Here is a 17,740-nt window from a genome sequence, read left to right as displayed (position 1 = left end):
AATATTCGTCACACATTAAAAGTAATTTCGGAGATTATCTATGGAACAACTTCAATAAATTTTGTAATTCAATCAATAGTCACGAAAGCAAAGGTTTTACATTTGGTTACTATCCTTTTTAAGGAATAAATTGAGGAATTGTGTGCTTTAATCTATACACGTATGAATAAATCTTACTACTGGATAAATTGTATAATTTTTTTTTGTTTACTTTTTATCAAAAATAAAACGATCTTTTAGGATATGTTTATTTTAAATGTAAGTGAAAAATCACTAGGTTGTGTCAACTACCTCTAACTATCGAATATGTCTTGTCTCACTGCACAATGCGACTATATTGCTGTCGTCACACAAATTGTCGATATGCGAACAAGTAGTAAGTGCGCGGTGCAGTGTATGCGCTGGGTCGTGGGTTATGAACGAACGAACAATCGACAGTACTTTATTACTGAGATAGTTATAGGGATGTGTATCCATATTAAATATTATTGTTATAATTTTAAATAATATAAATATTCTACTAATTCTTTTGAACACATTTTATGTAAAGTAATATATATATGTTGCTATAATGCTGTCCACATTTCACAAGCATAATGAACGCGTTCTCAACCACCCCTGTCGATCGAATTTCGTGAAATTCTCGACCCGCTGAAAAAAAATTTACTATCTAATTTAAAATCCCTTAAGCTTATAGTTGCTGAGATATCCTGATGAGTTATGGTTTTGAAACTGGTAGCTTAAAAATTTTACACCTATTTCCAATCGCCCTGTTTAAACAGATCGCTTAAAAACTTTGTTGAAATGCGACAGGCCAATAATTTCTAGCAGTATAAAGTCTGTAGGGACAAAAAACAATAATTAATTTTAATATGTAATAATCTGAATTTTAAAAACAATTTTTAGTACTATATCATTACGTTAAGTATTATTTCTGAAACAAACTATATTTAGTAGGGTGTATCATGCATTAATTTTCAACAATAATAAGCTATACTTTTACCCCTTTAAAGCTTTTATATCTTTAACTAATTACCCTATATAGATAGAGGTATTTTAGAAATGAAAAAGAAACATGTTTGAGTCTAGTTTTTAAATTTGATGTTAGAACAATTTAGTCTATCATCTATCCACACTACGTTTATTATCTAATGTTTACGTAACGACGACCAGTGATACGGTCAATTTAAATAGGACTCCTTTAATCACTATTTCGCTTCATAGACTGCGATTAAATTTGTTCGAATGACGTCAGTTGGTGAACCAGTTTATTGTATAGAGATTGGTAGTGGTAAAACCAATGAACAAAATAGAAATATGTCCATGTCGCCCCACAAACCACGTTATCACGAGATTTGTACTATCTACCTATTATCAACGCGAACAGTTCTGAAATTATCTTATCTGAAATACTATCTTTAGCTATGAGATTTAAATTAATAATATTTATTTGATGTTTACGTTTCTCTGATGTAACATTATTTTTATAAAACATTTATAGGTATTTCGAGAAAATATATAATGGTAATTCTATATATATTCATTTTGATGGCGACTAATGATATGCTATATTTAAGGCAATCTTAAACGTTAGCAGAGCGCTGCTCTTTAAATGCACTTCGGAAAATGTAAATGTAATGATTGTTCATGAAATAATCAATTGTTTAAATAGTAATTATTGATAAGAGTGTTCTATTAATTCTTCATCACTTGTTGACAAACGCGTTCTACGTACGCATGGGTTGGACATAACAAAGGACGTTAAATTAGTCAAAGAGCTAACACGTTTATCTTATAGTTTTGAAGACATAGTTGATTAAAACTTTAAGAAGAAATGTTTCCACAATTCGTCTACATTTTGCTAGCTTAGTACAAGATGTTTAAAGTTCTATACGTAAACTTTAACCGTTGGAGGTCAACCCTAGTTCAAATATCTGGCAGGATGTCGTCCTCGGTTAGGCACGAGGGTTGAATACGGCTCGGTATTGTCACCCGGCCGATTTAAACCGCACGCTGACCTCCAGACGTGTCTCGGGACGTGAGGGCAACGTCGCTTTATCGAATAACCCCTATTTGTAAACTATGACCATTAAGTGTGCTAGAGAAACATTTCGATTGTTAAAGGTATTGTAAGCTGTTATCATTACCTAGGCATTTGCTTACTTATATGTATTTTAAAAATAAATAATGTAAACTTCGTTCTTGGATGTACATTTCGAGTTATGCCATTATTTTCTATCTTATTGAGATAACATGGGAGTGTTTCTATTTTGATTTTACAAGAAGTTTTCCAGTAATTAAATATAGTAAAATAGTAAAAAGCCATTTATCACAAACTTGTTGTGCTTATAAATTATTAAAATGAAAACATAGTTAGGATTGTTTGTAAAAAAAAAAACAATTTTTGCTCATTAAGACTGTCGAATATAATGAGAGAAGCCTGTATACATTCCACGTTGCTATTATATGGGTTAAGTGTACCTTCTACCTGTATGCGATCCAGGCCATGCAAATTATCCCAAACAAGCTAAATACGTACATCGTTGTTTTAATACACTGGTTGCAGGATTAAAAATAACGCTTTTATAATATGATGTGGTTATCTATATAAATATATATGTGTGTATTTTCTATATTAATTATGCACTTCCTGCCGATGTTATCCAAAAGACTACTGTTCAGCATGAAGTTTTACTGAATGCCTCAAACGATTTCTTTGCATTAGGTAACCGCATGTGAGGTCATTCTTAGATATGTAAATGGAAATTAAATAATAATTTTAAATAATTTGCACAAACATGTAAAACATGTTAAAGTCTCAAAGGCATCGCACAAAAAAAATTATAAAATATTTTGTAAGTTAAGCTCGTCTGAAGTGAACATCGTAAATTTTACGAACGTCGTAAATGTTAAGTTTCGTGGGCATCTTAAGAATCAGCTGCGCTCGCTTATTCTTTACCGCTCGTGTGTTGGAACGTGCTCAAGGGTTGTTTTGTCTTCGGGTCGACGAGAAGGATCTCAATGTTTTTACCCTGCGTAATAAGTTTCATAGCACTGTTTGTAGGATTTGTTATATTTTGATATAAACAAAAGCATATTTTGTACATATTAGAAATTATATGTTTTACTATTTCAAGAGTCTGAGAACCCAGACACAACAATCCTTGCACATATTATGTAGACTTTTTTACTCTAACTCTAAACTTTGAAATGTTATTATTGTCCGGCCTATTGTAATAATTATAAAGTCAAGTTCACAGTGACCAGACGAAGGCGTACTTTTCAACATAACAGGCATACACACTTAATTATTTGATTCTTTACGAAGCGTGACTAGGTCTGGATAGGCTGGCTAATAATGAACAGTAAAATCTCTGAATCTATGAATGACTTAAATGGATTAAAAGGTACTGCGAGTACAATATAACAAATCTAAATATAAATGACTATCAAGTGGTCGCCTTGATCGCCTTAGCTGACGTATAGAAGAATTTGACATAAACCAAAACATAATTATTTTATATCATAAGATAAAAAACGCGATAATTCTTAATTTCATTTTTTTTTTCTATTGCTCTGATGTATATTGTACTTTAATAATACATGTATCGTGTTGACTCAGTAGGACCTTAACATAGCTTACTTGAGGTGGTTTACCGCAAGCCGACTAAAGTCAAACAGCATTACAAGTCTTAGAACACGGTTTTGTAACACGATATCTATTCGTTGCTTAAGTATTTTTGTGGTTTCGGTCAAGTCTAACAACTTCTACCTTGTTCACAGTGCCGTGGGTAAAACTTGCCTGCTCATCAGTTACACCACAAACGCCTTCCCCGGAGAGTACATACCGACTGTGTGAGTATGCCTTCATTATATTCAAATTGTTTATAATACTGTATGCGCGTGTGTTAAGATGTTTAAAGTAACATTTGATTGTTTGTAACTAAAACATCGGAATTAGATAAAATAATAAATGAAAGTCAATGTCCAATTTTTCTTAATTTTTCACATTTTCATATATTAGTATATATTATTTACTATAAAATTGTTTGCATTTATTTTTAATTTTAATGACAATGTATCTAGGTATTTGTTCACTATTAAACTATCAAAGACACTTATTATTGAATTCCTTTTTGCTACAAATTGCAACTTAATATATATTTTAGGTAGTCTCTTCTATAGGTAAAGAAAAATTCAGTAACTAACAGTTTTTCGTGACAGCTGAAATCCATTAAGTTCTCGTTTATATTATTTTTTTATAGTTTTAAGTATTTTAACCGTGATATATATCCTATTATTTTCAAGAAGAGACTGCTATTTCAACTTTTAATTACATGACAATTTAAATAAACTTTACTTATAAATATTCTCTGTATATATGAGCTGTTTTTTTTCGAAAGTGCCATTAGTCACCTTGTTTTTAAGTCGAGATATTTTTTAAAAATGAAAAGATATCGTTCAATTGTATTTAGTGTTGCCATTAACTAGATTTTTTGTAAAAGTGACATATGCCACTTTCAAAATAAACGGCTCGTATGTCAGAATACATTGCGAGTTAGTACAAAATTTGTATTTACATTTTATAATCAGGAATCTAACTTTTTCTAAACTATAAAATTTTTTAATTCTTTTATTAACTGTGTACAATTTTTCAATACACTTGTGTGGAATATTCCAGAATTATCAAGTAGTAAATTTAAAAATTATATTAACAAAAACTTGTACAAAATCGTATAAGTGTTAAAAAATGTGATAATAGAGTTCTATTATCACATTTTTATAGATTAGAGGATATTTGTGAGTGACTACTAAAAACCCACCTGAGTTTCTTGAATGTTCTCATATCAGGGTGCTTTTGGAACCCTTGCAGCTATATAGTTGTAGGATGGCCATAGTAGTGTAGTTCAATTTTGTGGCATTTTTCTTATGACGTACAAAGATGATACAAAGTAGATAAGTGACGAAACCCAGTTACGAACAACATTGCAGTTTATACACCACTATATTTGTGAAGCTGCATCAATTCGTCGCAGTCAGCTGTGTTCTACCGGATATCATTCGAACAATTGATTGGAGACATCCTCTTGACCGATATTGATAATAATTCAACTTCTGGTTTTATTATAAGGGACATCTCTTAACTGTTTCCTTTTATTGTCTATTTGCATTGTTCTACTAGGGATATAGCTAGTGCCGCATAAAAATTCAGCCTTTAAGGTGTAATCTTGTTTAGGCATTATGTAGAATACTGCCTTAACTTTCTTCAGTTTCGAACCTAATACCGTTTAAATGTATACAGAGTGATTGTTTATAGATTTATACTCTTTAAAGCGGTGAATGTATAGCTCATTTGCTCTCATATATAATACCGCCTATCGAAAATACATGCTTTTTAATAGTGTAAGTAAAAGCATTTTCAAAGTTTAAAATACTATATGTTTAAATTAATTATTTTTTACTGCCTGTACCTTGCGGACTTCTTGATAATTGAGCTATACATTCACTTCTAAAGCTTTTGCAAGTAAAACTAATTACCTGTAGTAATAAGAAATGGGATTCCCAAAAATATTTTTTCTGTTTGCACAGCTTTTTTATTTGAATATAACAAATATTGTCTGTCTATTGAAATTCACTCATTAAAGTAAAATTAATTTATAAATCATTTACGTAGACGTTAGGATAAGATTAGAAATTTAGCGAAGCATTATAACAGTGAAACAGAAGTTTACTTAACATTCCACTAAATCAATATATAAATAGAATTCGAACCCGGCACCACCCACACGCAGCGTTTGTTTGCCGATGGTGTGGTAGCATCGGCCTTGGCATTTAAATCGTCGCGCCGAAAATATTTCTGTGCTCTGGTTTTGTGTTATATTTCTAGACCAAAAAAAAATACGAAAGTGTTACGGCATTCACTTTTGTGAGTACCTATAAACAACGCGACAATCAAACTAAGTTTTATGTTATAATTATGCATCCAATACGAATATTATCCATCTGTAGTTGGCTACCACTAGCCCCGCGGTAGAGAAATTAGACTTGAGATTGTAGGTCACGGGTTCGATTCCCGGGATATAATCTTATTCCTGCTGTTCATAAACAAGTTTCCAAAAGAGGAGCTGCTGCGTCCTCTGCGTACCTATAATACCACACTGCGATCGCCAACCCGCCTACCAATAGCCGAGGCGCGGCGATTATAGTATATCCCCCACTAGATATCTTTAAGAGGGAGGCCTATACTTTAAAATATGTGGGTTTACTTGCCTTATCCAGGGTTCTCATTCTTGCATTAGACAAATATTTGTATAATATGGGTATATGATATTTATCATCTCAATATATTTTACCACTAAATGAATTTGGGCACAAGGACATACAAAGTTTATTGGTTTCGATTTAATAATAGTATAAATAAAATGAAGTTTTATAATATACATCGCATTAGAACTGTGACTTATACTCGGTTAGGTGTAGAAGGCCAATTGTTATATATAGGAAATAGGTATGAAAGCTTTATAGATATGGTAAATGTAGCTTCGTCAATCAATATATGGTACATGCTATACAAAAATCATTGGTTTCAAAAGTATTAAATTACGTCACTACATATTAAATTTAATTATTGTTTACTATCTGTTCCAGTAGACCTTGTACAGCAACACGTTATTGGCCCGCCGCATTCTAATATAGCTTCAGAGTGATCAATTTATACAGGGAGATTGGTCATAGCTTTAAAAGCTTTAAAGTATTATGTTGAGAAATGAGCTATGTGAATGTATAAATAAAATCCTCTTACAGCTTTTACACTCATACCCAATTAACCTTTATATCGATGTCTGCCATCGCAGGAATTGAATTTTCCAGAAATTTAATTAATTTTTCTTACTTAAGACCTGACTAAACTTGGTTTTAAATACCTTGTCGCATATGTGGCAGTACAGTTGGCCCTTAAAGTTATATACCGTGTACGTAGGCATTTCTGTACATGTATAAGTTTTTGTATAAGAGGATCCAGGTTTTTCCGCATTCGGCGTTTTATTTGCAAATAATATTCTTCAAATGTTTTAGTCTTGTTAAACCGCAATGTTGACCTTTAAGAATAATTGTGTAATAAGACCTCTTATGACATCGCAGCGAAAAAGCTTTCGTGAAAGATGGTTTTAATGCGATATTCGTTATCTAATCAACTCAAACGGGTTATTTAGGTTAGTAAATAGCGTGTTATTACGACTTTAAGTAGTAGTAGCCCATTTCAATAAAATAATTAATTATGTCAATATATATAAAAAGGGTCACGGGTGTGTCAATGTATGTATTACTTTAATGACATATTGACTCACATACTTTCTAAATTGGATATCTTATCGTGCTATAAATTAAATCGATAATACAGTACAGTTTTATATTCCTGTTGCCAATTTATATACCTATTGTATTTATGGGTAGGTGATTAGATATAGATGTTATATGTATATAATTAAAGAATTTTCGCTTGTCTTTAAATTAAAAATGTAATTTTATTTATATTTTTAATTATAATTTTATTATTACAGATTCGACAATTACTCCGCGAATGTTATGGTTGACGGCAAGCCCATCAACTTGGGCCTGTGGGATACAGCCGGACAAGAGGACTACGACCGACTCCGACCCCTCTCCTATCCACAGACGGACGTGTTCCTTATATGCTTTTCACTCGTGAATCCGGCATCTTTCGAGAACGTTCGAGCTAAGGTACATATAAACAAGCTTATTATATTTAGTTTCAAAAATTATGGATTAATAAACGTTCAAATACAAAACTAACTATTAATATGTGTATTTGCTATAGGTCCCGTCATTTTACACATGTGACCCCTCTATAAACGAGAAATATAGAACATGTACAAGTAACAGACATTATTCATGCCTACTAACTGTTGCAATTTTATGATTTATTCCAAAATTTCATGGGGCTCTTATGTCATTCGAATATCCGAATGTCCTTCTGTTATCGAATCCTATAGTTCTAGGAACTTACAATATACATATGATACCCATGCATACAGATATATTGTTTCTAATTACGTATATATTTACGGTTTAAAGTTTTAAAGACCTTTATAAGTGTGACAGATTCCTCCTGAAACTCTGTAAGTTAGAAACTCAGGTTAGTGAGAGACCGCGCTTACTTGTCAAGTTTTTACTATAATATTTTCCAATTTTAAATACTAACAACTATACAATATGAAATTTCATTTTTGAACTATAATTCACAATTTGTAAAATAAAGGTTAGCATGACATTCGATAGAATAACATAAAACGTTGGCTGGTGGTGTACAAATCGGGCTTATTGCTATATTCCATTTTTAAAAATATTAATCAAAATCGGACCAAAAAATACATATCATGTATTTCCGGTATGCAAATTGAAAGTTAAACATGACATTTCTAAATGTTTGATGATATTTTTGTCATATTTGATCAGAACATTATATTTCCACTTTTATATAAGAATGGAAACAAAATTTTAAATAAGAACGAGCTCAATAAGCTTTTACAGTTACTATTTATTAGAACCTATATTTTTTTTTATTGTACAAGGGCAAAACAGTTGCCGATATGTTACCTTTTGTGAAAAGTAGACGTTGTAGAACTATTATATTTTGTTCTGACAGTCTTCAATTAAAATGTGCAAATATTTCTACGTACGGGAATAACTGTTTCTGATAATATTAAATATACAAAAGTATATTTTACCATATATCGCTTATGACCTTGTAAATTTACGCTATCTAGATGTAATAGATAACGTTGTGTGCTTGTGTACATAGGGAAAAGTTATCAACAACAAATACGACGAAGTGAATTTTTCTATGCTTTTTTGTATACGTACAAATATGATAAATATTTAGGTCATTTCTTACATTTAACAGAAATTTAAGCAATATTTATTAATGCACAGACCTAAACACGCGTTCAGTTATGGACGGATTTAATATTTATAACAAAAATGAATTTGCGATATTTCTTACAGTAGAATCTTAGAAGAGCTGACTAATCGACGCCCACTTAAAAAATGGCTGATACGTATAAATCGTAAAAACACTAATTGCGACGTGGATCGCATGCCTAGATTTCTATCTTGTCATAACTTATTTGTCATGAATGATCATTTTGCATTTGTTTGGTATATAAGTAATCTGAAATGCTTTACTGCTAAATAATTAGAAGTTGTCGGTATAACCATAGAAACAAAAAAAACTGCTCATTTATATAACTCATTTTCATTACTAAATAACGAAATATGTAATTAAATATTTACTGAAGAAGAATTATGTTAAAAGTTCCTTTTTAAAAACTTCTAGAATATACTTTCCCGTAAATATACCTTTGTTAAAGTGAACATGATGAAAATGTAATTATTTCCAGTGGTATCCTGAAGTAAGACATCACTGCCCGTCCACGCCCATCATCCTGGTCGGCACCAAGCTCGACCTTCGCGAGGACAAGGACACCATTGAGAAGCTAAAGGAAAAGAAGCTCGCGCCTATCACCTACCCACAGGTATAAACATCTGTTCGGTTTTGTCGGTATTGTGTTCGTGAATATCAAGAGGCAAGTAATAAAGAACACCACATCCGGAACACTAGTGTAAACAATTATCAATGAATCATTGAACATGCTACAGAAAATAATTTTCGTCTCACAAAAACAGTGTACAATATGCCTGTAGCAGTGTTACATAAACAATATGGAATTAATTATAAATCACCGACAGTGGATAACCCTCCTTATTAAGGTCGTCAGAAGACGCTGGATGTAGATCGCTTCCAAAGAATTCTATTGGAAATCTATAGAGAGGACCTATACAGCAATGGACGTCCTACGGTTGAAGTGATGTTGATGATGTCGGGAATTGAACCCACTAAATGACATGGAGCGTGACTTCAGTAACCTGTGCACAATAATTCTAATCACGTAAAACTTTCTATACAGAGTGATTAGTTATGGATATAAAAGTTTTAAAGCGGTCAATGTATAGCTAATTTGTCAGCAAAGAGCTTTAAAACAAATACAGAAATAAACATAGAGATACTAATGTTTCTAGAGGTTAAGATGTATGTTGTGTTCCAGGGCCTAAGTATGGCGAAGGAGGTGAACGCTGTGAAGTATCTGGAGTGTTCGGCGCTCACGCAGAAGGGACTCAAGACGGTGTTCGACGAGGCCATCCGCGCCGTTCTGTGCCCGGCGCCGCGCGTCAAGCCCGTCAAACGGCCATGCAGCTTGCTTTAAGTGCGGCGCCTGCGTTGAGGTACATATATCTCTACCATCCATACTATCATGGGCTTAAGGTACGTTTCAACAATAAAATCACCTAAAGCATTCTAAATTTATCTGCGAAAAAATTAAAAGCTTATGTTAGGGCAAGATTGATCAATAATACATATTTTGTATTAAACATATCAGATCGTTTTAAGAGTTTGGCGGCATCTCAATAGTATAACAGTAGTATAGCCCTCTAGCTTAACGATGCTCTTAAAAGGTGTTAGGCTAGGCATCCTGTGCGACCTGCTCCCCCCGAACACGCAAAATCTGCTAATGCCACTTGGACAAAAAATGAAGGATTCGGAAAAACTCGAACGTTTTAGATGAGATGGTTGCTGAGATATGCTTAAGTTAATCCCTCGACTTTTAAAGAGCTCCTTGACGCGGTCGTTAGTTGCGCTCTTTCTCTACCTCCCTTCTTTTAGTTCTTCTTTCTTCTGTGTGTGTCGCTTCGACTATAAAAATATTTCGGTTCCCAATAATTAAAATTTGTGGCAGTGTCAAACTTCGAGCGTCCGTACAAATGTTATGTATGGTGAGATATCAGATAACCATATACACATTTCCCTTAAGCTTTTATCAGACATATGTAAGTGGCTTCAATGGGTTACTGATATATAAATTAAAAGGATTTATTTTTAGTTACTTCGCACAAGCGGGAGGTGTTTTTCGTCTCACTCATACAAGTAAGCACGGCAGTCTCTCTCACTCGCCCAATAGCAAAATGCTTTTTGGTGGATGTCTCTATTTTTATCTAATATTGCAAAAAGGTATTTGTAATTACTCACGGAACTGACAATATTATAAGAGACAATTTCATGTTGTGATGTATTAACCTTATAATGTTCTCAGTGCTTGGGACACAGGTCATTTTAGAGAGACCTATCATATTACAAAGATTGAACCTATGAGCTTTAATCACAATGCAGTCCACTCCTGACTCACTGCTCAACTGCGTATATATAATCAACATAATTATTCACAGGCCTCTCTTATAGATTTACAACAGTGGATGGTAGGTGTAAATATTTAAATACAAATGTTTGTTTCAGATAGTGTAGGAAAAGATCAATGCCAGTGTAAACAGCATAGCTATCCAACATAACTCACCAAAAGGATCCGTCTCCGTGTCACCGTAAGGCACGGGTGCTGTAACAACAAAGTAAAATGAACTGCAAATAATGCATCAATAGAGTTTAATCTGTACTGTTTATAACGCATCATTAAATGTAATGTGGATTGGTGTGAGTGATTTCCGTATATGTAAACGCTTTTTTATATAATCTGTCGAAAAACTTGACTGTCAATGTCATTCGTGTATATTTTTTAAATAAGGGCATTTACAAATTAAGCGTAAATATAAAAGAATTTGTGTAAAGCTATCAATGCGACACGGAAATTATTTTTTATTTGTATCTGCTGTATTATGTAACCCTGCATTATGTAATTCTATAAGTTTAACATGAAGGAATGAACTGGTTTATTTAGATTTTATCCCATATTGACTGAAAATCATTAAGAAAAACAACGTCAGATATCTATGTACATGTACACCGAACACTTTTTTTACACGGTAGATAGTGGTAAAAAATAACAAAAGTTCAAAAAAGAAGAATAAATATAATAAAAAAAAATTATTACATAAATTAAAATAGCGTGCATTGAAAATTCAACCCATAAGTACAAAATATATAAAAATACATATTTAAAATAGGAATAAAAACATTCTACAACTATATACCACTCCTTGATAACGAGAGTGCGGAGAGGGAGAGAGAGAGAGAGATTTATCGTGGACTGTACTAAAAAGTGCTATCATTATTAGATACATCACTTCTGAACGGTGTGATTTTTTTATTATTTTAAAGTTCTAATCTGTTTGGTTAGACCAAAAATTTGTGTTTAAATGTGTATTTGTTCTTCACGATAAACCGCTTTATATCAAAATCGTGTAAACAAAGAGTTAGGTGTACCTTTGTATTGAATTATTTTAAAAATCAATTGTACAATCGATATTTTTAATTACTTGTTACCTGTCACTGTCAGTAATGTAATTTTCACAATAAGGTGCTGTCGTTTATGTTTTTACAACTGAAATACATTCCTATGTTGTTGCTAAAAACCGAACGGGTCGCCAACTGTAAAGCTACTTTCGCAATGGAAGAGTTTGGCGGCGGTTGTAAATGGAATTGTTGAAATTAGTTGAATAAATATATTTTTCGATTTATTATTGCTTATTTTTGTTCCCGATTGTTGTATTTCATTGTAGATGTCGATTTAAGTACATTCAGTATTCGTTAAGAGTGTTTAACATTTCGCTTTTACCATTTATGAAGCCTTTTGTATTGAAATATTCAATGATGTTATTTCTGTATTGATTTTTCATTTTAAACTTGATGAAGTTATTAAAATTGTCTTTATTTAAAGTTAAAATAGCTAATGGAGCCATTATTTTCGTTTTAAACGTTAGTTTTATACTAATGGAGATTTTTTTTATTTGTTTTACTCTTATGTGGCCAATGTTATCTAAAATGAATTAAAGAAATTTGTTTTAAAAATTAAAAACTAAAGAATATCCTAAATGAGTTGAATGTAATGATTCATTCCTTTGAATAACCTAAGAACGCAAACATCGATGGCGATAATTTTCAATTTTGTATTACACTTTTTGGATGTCGTTTTAAGATGTTTTCAGTGAAATGTTAGTATTTAAAATTAACAATTCAAACTGCCTTAATTATTTTTTTATTAAAGCTTAGAACATTTATCTATTACAATCTTCAAAATATATAAATCGTCAATGTAAAATTTCAGTTACACTGTCATCTAAATACTATCTCGACTGTAAATGTAGTTATTGAAGAAATAATCTTTATTTTCGTGCTGTTGTATCGATGTTTCGAATAATTGCAATCGCATTTACGTGAAATCGATATTTATCTTCGGGTTACTGTGAAAACCGCACAATTTAGCATATATATAGTGTTGCCATGGACATTACAATTGATGTATACTGTTCATTTCGATTTCATTGCAGTTATGAAATTAATTTACAAATGGGAGCCATTTTTTCGCTAAAAATGTGATAAAGGGTTTAGGCTTTAATTGACTGTCGATTCGGCCTCAACGATTATTTTTGTGAGTGTAAACGTATTCCTTATGCCTAACGGTTTTAATATCTCGGCACTTGTTCGACTTGTGTCTGGCTAGTTTATAAGTTAATTATTGTCTAAATCCAACTCCTAAATTAATAAGATGAAATAGATAGTACACATAAGTGTTTTAAGATGTGTGCGATTGTGAATGTTTTTTTTTCTGGGCTATCCAAGTGCTAAATACGATGCCATAGATATTTTCTTACATTGACAATTTTCTATTCGACTTTTTTTTTAATTTGAATTTAAAAAAAAGGCATGAACAATTGCACTAATAGGTACACTAGACGGTAAGATTTTAATGTATGTATTGTTCAGATGCAAATATTTAGAAGAATCAGCATGTAAATAACGATAAATTAGTGTTAAATTAAACAAAAAAAAATGGAACGCACCATTTTCTTGGGTGACGTATTTTTTAAACTAGTGTCATTAAGGGGGCTTTGATCGCATTTTTGTTAAGTTAAAATAATAATACCCGGTATTTTTGGTATGTTCTTATTGAAATCTTAAACAATGCGCTAACTTGTACCTATTTATATATGTAAAATATTGAATTTATTAATTCGTGTACAAATTTGGATGATCGGATATATATTTCCCTAAAGTAAGTTATTCGCTATGAAAGAATAGCGGCGGCTTCAGTAAATTATTAATTGATGATTTAAAAACAGGGACTATTTCATGAATCACTGTCTGATGCAGTCAGGGTGGGGGTTCAAAGAAGGGTAGTTACTGCTGTCTCGCCTACGTATTTCAAAAGTTCTATCCATAACAAGTTTATCATCAACAACCATGGTTTGACATAGGCTTCTCCCAAATATTTCCGTTAGGAAGCGACCTGCATCTAACCTCTTCCAAAGACCGTAACAAGTTTGTCCAAATTGGACGCTTGCCAGTCTGTGGTCTCCAGAATCTTAAGGACCCAGAAGCCATCCGTTCTGTGCGCTATGTGGTCTACCCATTCCCACTTCAACCTAGGTAAATACGTATCCGAAAATCCGTTCTCTGTTCGTGTAATATAATTTTAATTATTGCTTGCTTTTTGATAATTAATGCTAAAAATTAATTATTACACAGTGTGCAGCAATTTTATTCAGTAATATAGTTAGCGCAGCAAAATGTTTTAGCCGAAATTTATCCTTTAATGTATTTTGTCTGTATGAGCTGAAATATTATATATTGGTGGTAGTCTTTGTTGTTGTCATTGTTAATTGTATAAATTGTATGTGCGTCACGATGCGTTTCGATGTATCAAGTGTCCCACGCTTCTGTTCGGGTGTATCGGCTTGTATAATATTATTTTTATACAAATAATAAATTGTATATGTAAGACGCGCCGGTCCGTGTAAGTTGATATCCATTCGGCCCTCGAGTAATTCTTCCAAATATTGTGAAGCCTCTGAATAATTCAAAATATATTTATATTAACTGTTCAAATGTTGGTTTTATTTAATTTTATATCAACCCACACTTTGTCCTTTACGTAAAATGAATTCTTCCTTTTTGGGATAATGCTATTTTTACAATTAGCTCACGTTAAGGCAAGATTTATTAATAACGCTTATATAATATACAGTTGATGTTAACGTGAAAAATAGACAATTTATAAATTTAAAACTGGCGTAACTTTCAAATTTCTTATCAGGTTGTCGATAGAATCAATGTTCCGTACCTGACAATAGTCTATGTATAAATACATACATAAGGTTGTATAAAGGTCTTGACGTTTCGAAAGTGCTAATCAAAGCCTCTGCGAGAGATTAAATGTCTTATATTTAAATAAAATGTAAGGTTTTTTAAAGATGTAACAGAATTCAGTTACAGAAGTAGGCTAATGTTGGTTCTTGGCAAACCTAAATCTTGCAGCTAAGCTAAGTTATAGAGATATCGCTGATACCTCACGCTTCAACCACAACCGCATATGATGAATTTGTCAACATATTAAACAACAACATATCAAACAAAAATTCACAAGTATCTATTTCTTTATCAATTAGTTTTAATTTATAATAAATCAAATAAGTTCAGTTTATACGATATCGAACTTTTCGAACGAGAGATGTAGAATAACCGATGGCATTGTCTTACAATACCCGGCGATAAATATTGCACATCGACCTTTAGAAAGACACCGAGATAGTGCTCTATGAAGCCGAAATTAGCCGATTGTCTCTTTCCAAAGGTCGATGTGCAATATTTATCGCCGGTCACTGTAGTTATGATTTACTATGCAAATAAGTTAATAATTGTGACGATGAAATGAAAAATGATTGTGTGAAACGTGAGCTTAGGAATATACTAAACCTAAAACTGTAAATTCTTTTTCCGTTTTAATGTAAATATCTTTTGCTGTTAGTTTTTGTATGAAATAAAAAACTGAAATACCATATTTCAGTAGTGTTCCCTTTCTTTATACAGTAGAAACTTTACACACACACACATATATATATATATATATATATATATATATATGTGTGTGTATATATATATATATTGAAATATATATATATATATTTATATATATATATATATATGTGTGTGTATATATATATATATTGAAATATATATATATATTTATATATATATATATATATATATATATATATATATATATATATATATATATGTGTGTGTGTAAATATATATATTGAAATAGTGCTGTCATTTGTTATTTATCTGAACTATAAGTCTACTTAACAAAGAAATGCGTAATGTACCGTACCGGCAATTACAGATAACTAAAGAGTTTCAGCATTCTTTTTTCCTATTTGGATAGTTTAAACGAATGAAATAGTTGAATAATTAAAATATTATGTTAATTAACTTACTCATGTCAGCATAGTAATTGTCAACTAGTAAAAATGCGTAATGCCTATTAATTATAATATTATTTTATTTTATATATAATATTATTAAGCCTTTATTTCCAACAGCTTTAAATAAATTATTGGGTTGGTAGGGTGGATCTATAGCTCATTTCTATGATGAACAGTGGTCACGGGTTTGATTCCCGAGATACAATCTTATTTAATTCACACTCTATATAAGATTGCCAATGCACATAAACAAATTTCCAGAGAATCTGCAGCAACGTACCCTGCACATTGCTACTGCGATCGCCATTTCAACGATCAGCTGTTTTTTGTTGAAATTTTGTGGTTGAACGCTAAAAGAATAAAGTTTTCAGGGGTGCCCGATCTATTGTATCCCTAGCTCTATGTCTCTAATCGTTTCAAAGATAAATCCTAAAATTATATATCTCCTCCGCTAATGACATTTTCGGATCCATTTATTCCCTAATGATTTCATTAATAAAAAATTTCCATGTTTTTATTCAATTATACTAAAACGCCTCATTAACTAATTATCTGGAAGTTATCTAGGACCAACGATTTCAACAGGTAAGATACAAATTATTTTATACAACTTTTTTATGTAACATTACATTGCTGCACTTTGTAATTTCGCTGAATATTTTCACTTACTCTTCTGAACAGTAGGGTACTTTGCGTACCATAATTTTACACTGCGATCGTCAACCCGTCTGCCAAGCGTGGCTGTTATGATATCCCCCCCTGTAGATGTATTTGGGGGAGGCCTTGCAGTGAGCGGTTACGAGCTGAAAGGACGATAGTTCATTTGCTACATGTTAATATACGTTATTAAAAAAAAACTATTATATCTATATAGTGACTCAATAAATGTACTTGACCACAAGAGAGCACGAGAAAATAAAGAAGACGTTTTAAATTTTTAATATTAAATTCAATGCATATATCTTTTGTTTTATTTAATATGTTTTTAGTAGATATTTCAGAAAAAAAAATTTAACCATTTTTGCATACCTTTTAAATACCAAATTCATTGTTGTTTAAAATAATTACAAATTGTAAGATATAGCACGAACTGTCAGGAAGTTTGGACCCCTGTAATAAAGTAAGAAAAAGCGTTTCCAAAATTTGTCACAGTATAGTAAAAAAAAATAATGTAACATATTTCACATTGATCACTTTATACACGGTGATTAGATATAGGTCTAAAAGCTGAGCTGAGCTATTCACCCCTTTAAAACTTTTACACTTATAACAAATCACCCTGTATAGCTAATACATTAGCTTCAATAAAAAACAGTGTTAATGTAATCATAATTAAATTGCTATTTTCGTCTTGTTTATATAAACAAAATTGTGACGTTTTACCACGCGTAAAGCTTCGGAATTTGTGCGCAGAATTTATTGTTACTTTATATCTAGAAACACGTTAAGA

At 31.7% G+C, this 17,740-nt stretch overlaps 1 protein-coding gene across 1 annotated transcript in view; it reads left to right on the top strand.

Annotated features, from left to right (window-relative positions):
- Positions 1 to 14,911, top strand: part of LOC137932515 (ras-related C3 botulinum toxin substrate 2) — a 57,330-nt gene extending 42,419 nt beyond the window's left edge. Inside the window, exons 2-6 of the mRNA XM_068776167.1 lie at positions 3,784 to 3,855; positions 7,560 to 7,740; positions 9,420 to 9,554; positions 10,125 to 10,302; positions 11,369 to 14,911. Coding sequence (XP_068632268.1) covers positions 3,784 to 3,855; positions 7,560 to 7,740; positions 9,420 to 9,554; positions 10,125 to 10,283 — 547 coding nt within the window. The 3' untranslated portion in view covers positions 10,284 to 10,302; positions 11,369 to 14,911. The remainder of the gene's footprint in view (positions 1 to 3,783; positions 3,856 to 7,559; positions 7,741 to 9,419; positions 9,555 to 10,124; positions 10,303 to 11,368) is intronic.
- The last annotated feature ends 2,829 nt before the right edge of the window (positions 14,912 to 17,740 follow it).

This window comes from Battus philenor, unplaced genomic scaffold (genome assembly GCF_028537555.1).
Source record: "Battus philenor isolate CCGP_79_NKW_IND1 unplaced genomic scaffold, ilBatPhil1.0.hap1 SCAF_9, whole genome shotgun sequence".
In the NCBI taxonomy this organism is placed as follows: domain Eukaryota; kingdom Metazoa; phylum Arthropoda; class Insecta; order Lepidoptera; family Papilionidae; genus Battus; species Battus philenor.
This window is presented reverse-complemented; position numbering and strand designations above follow the sequence as displayed.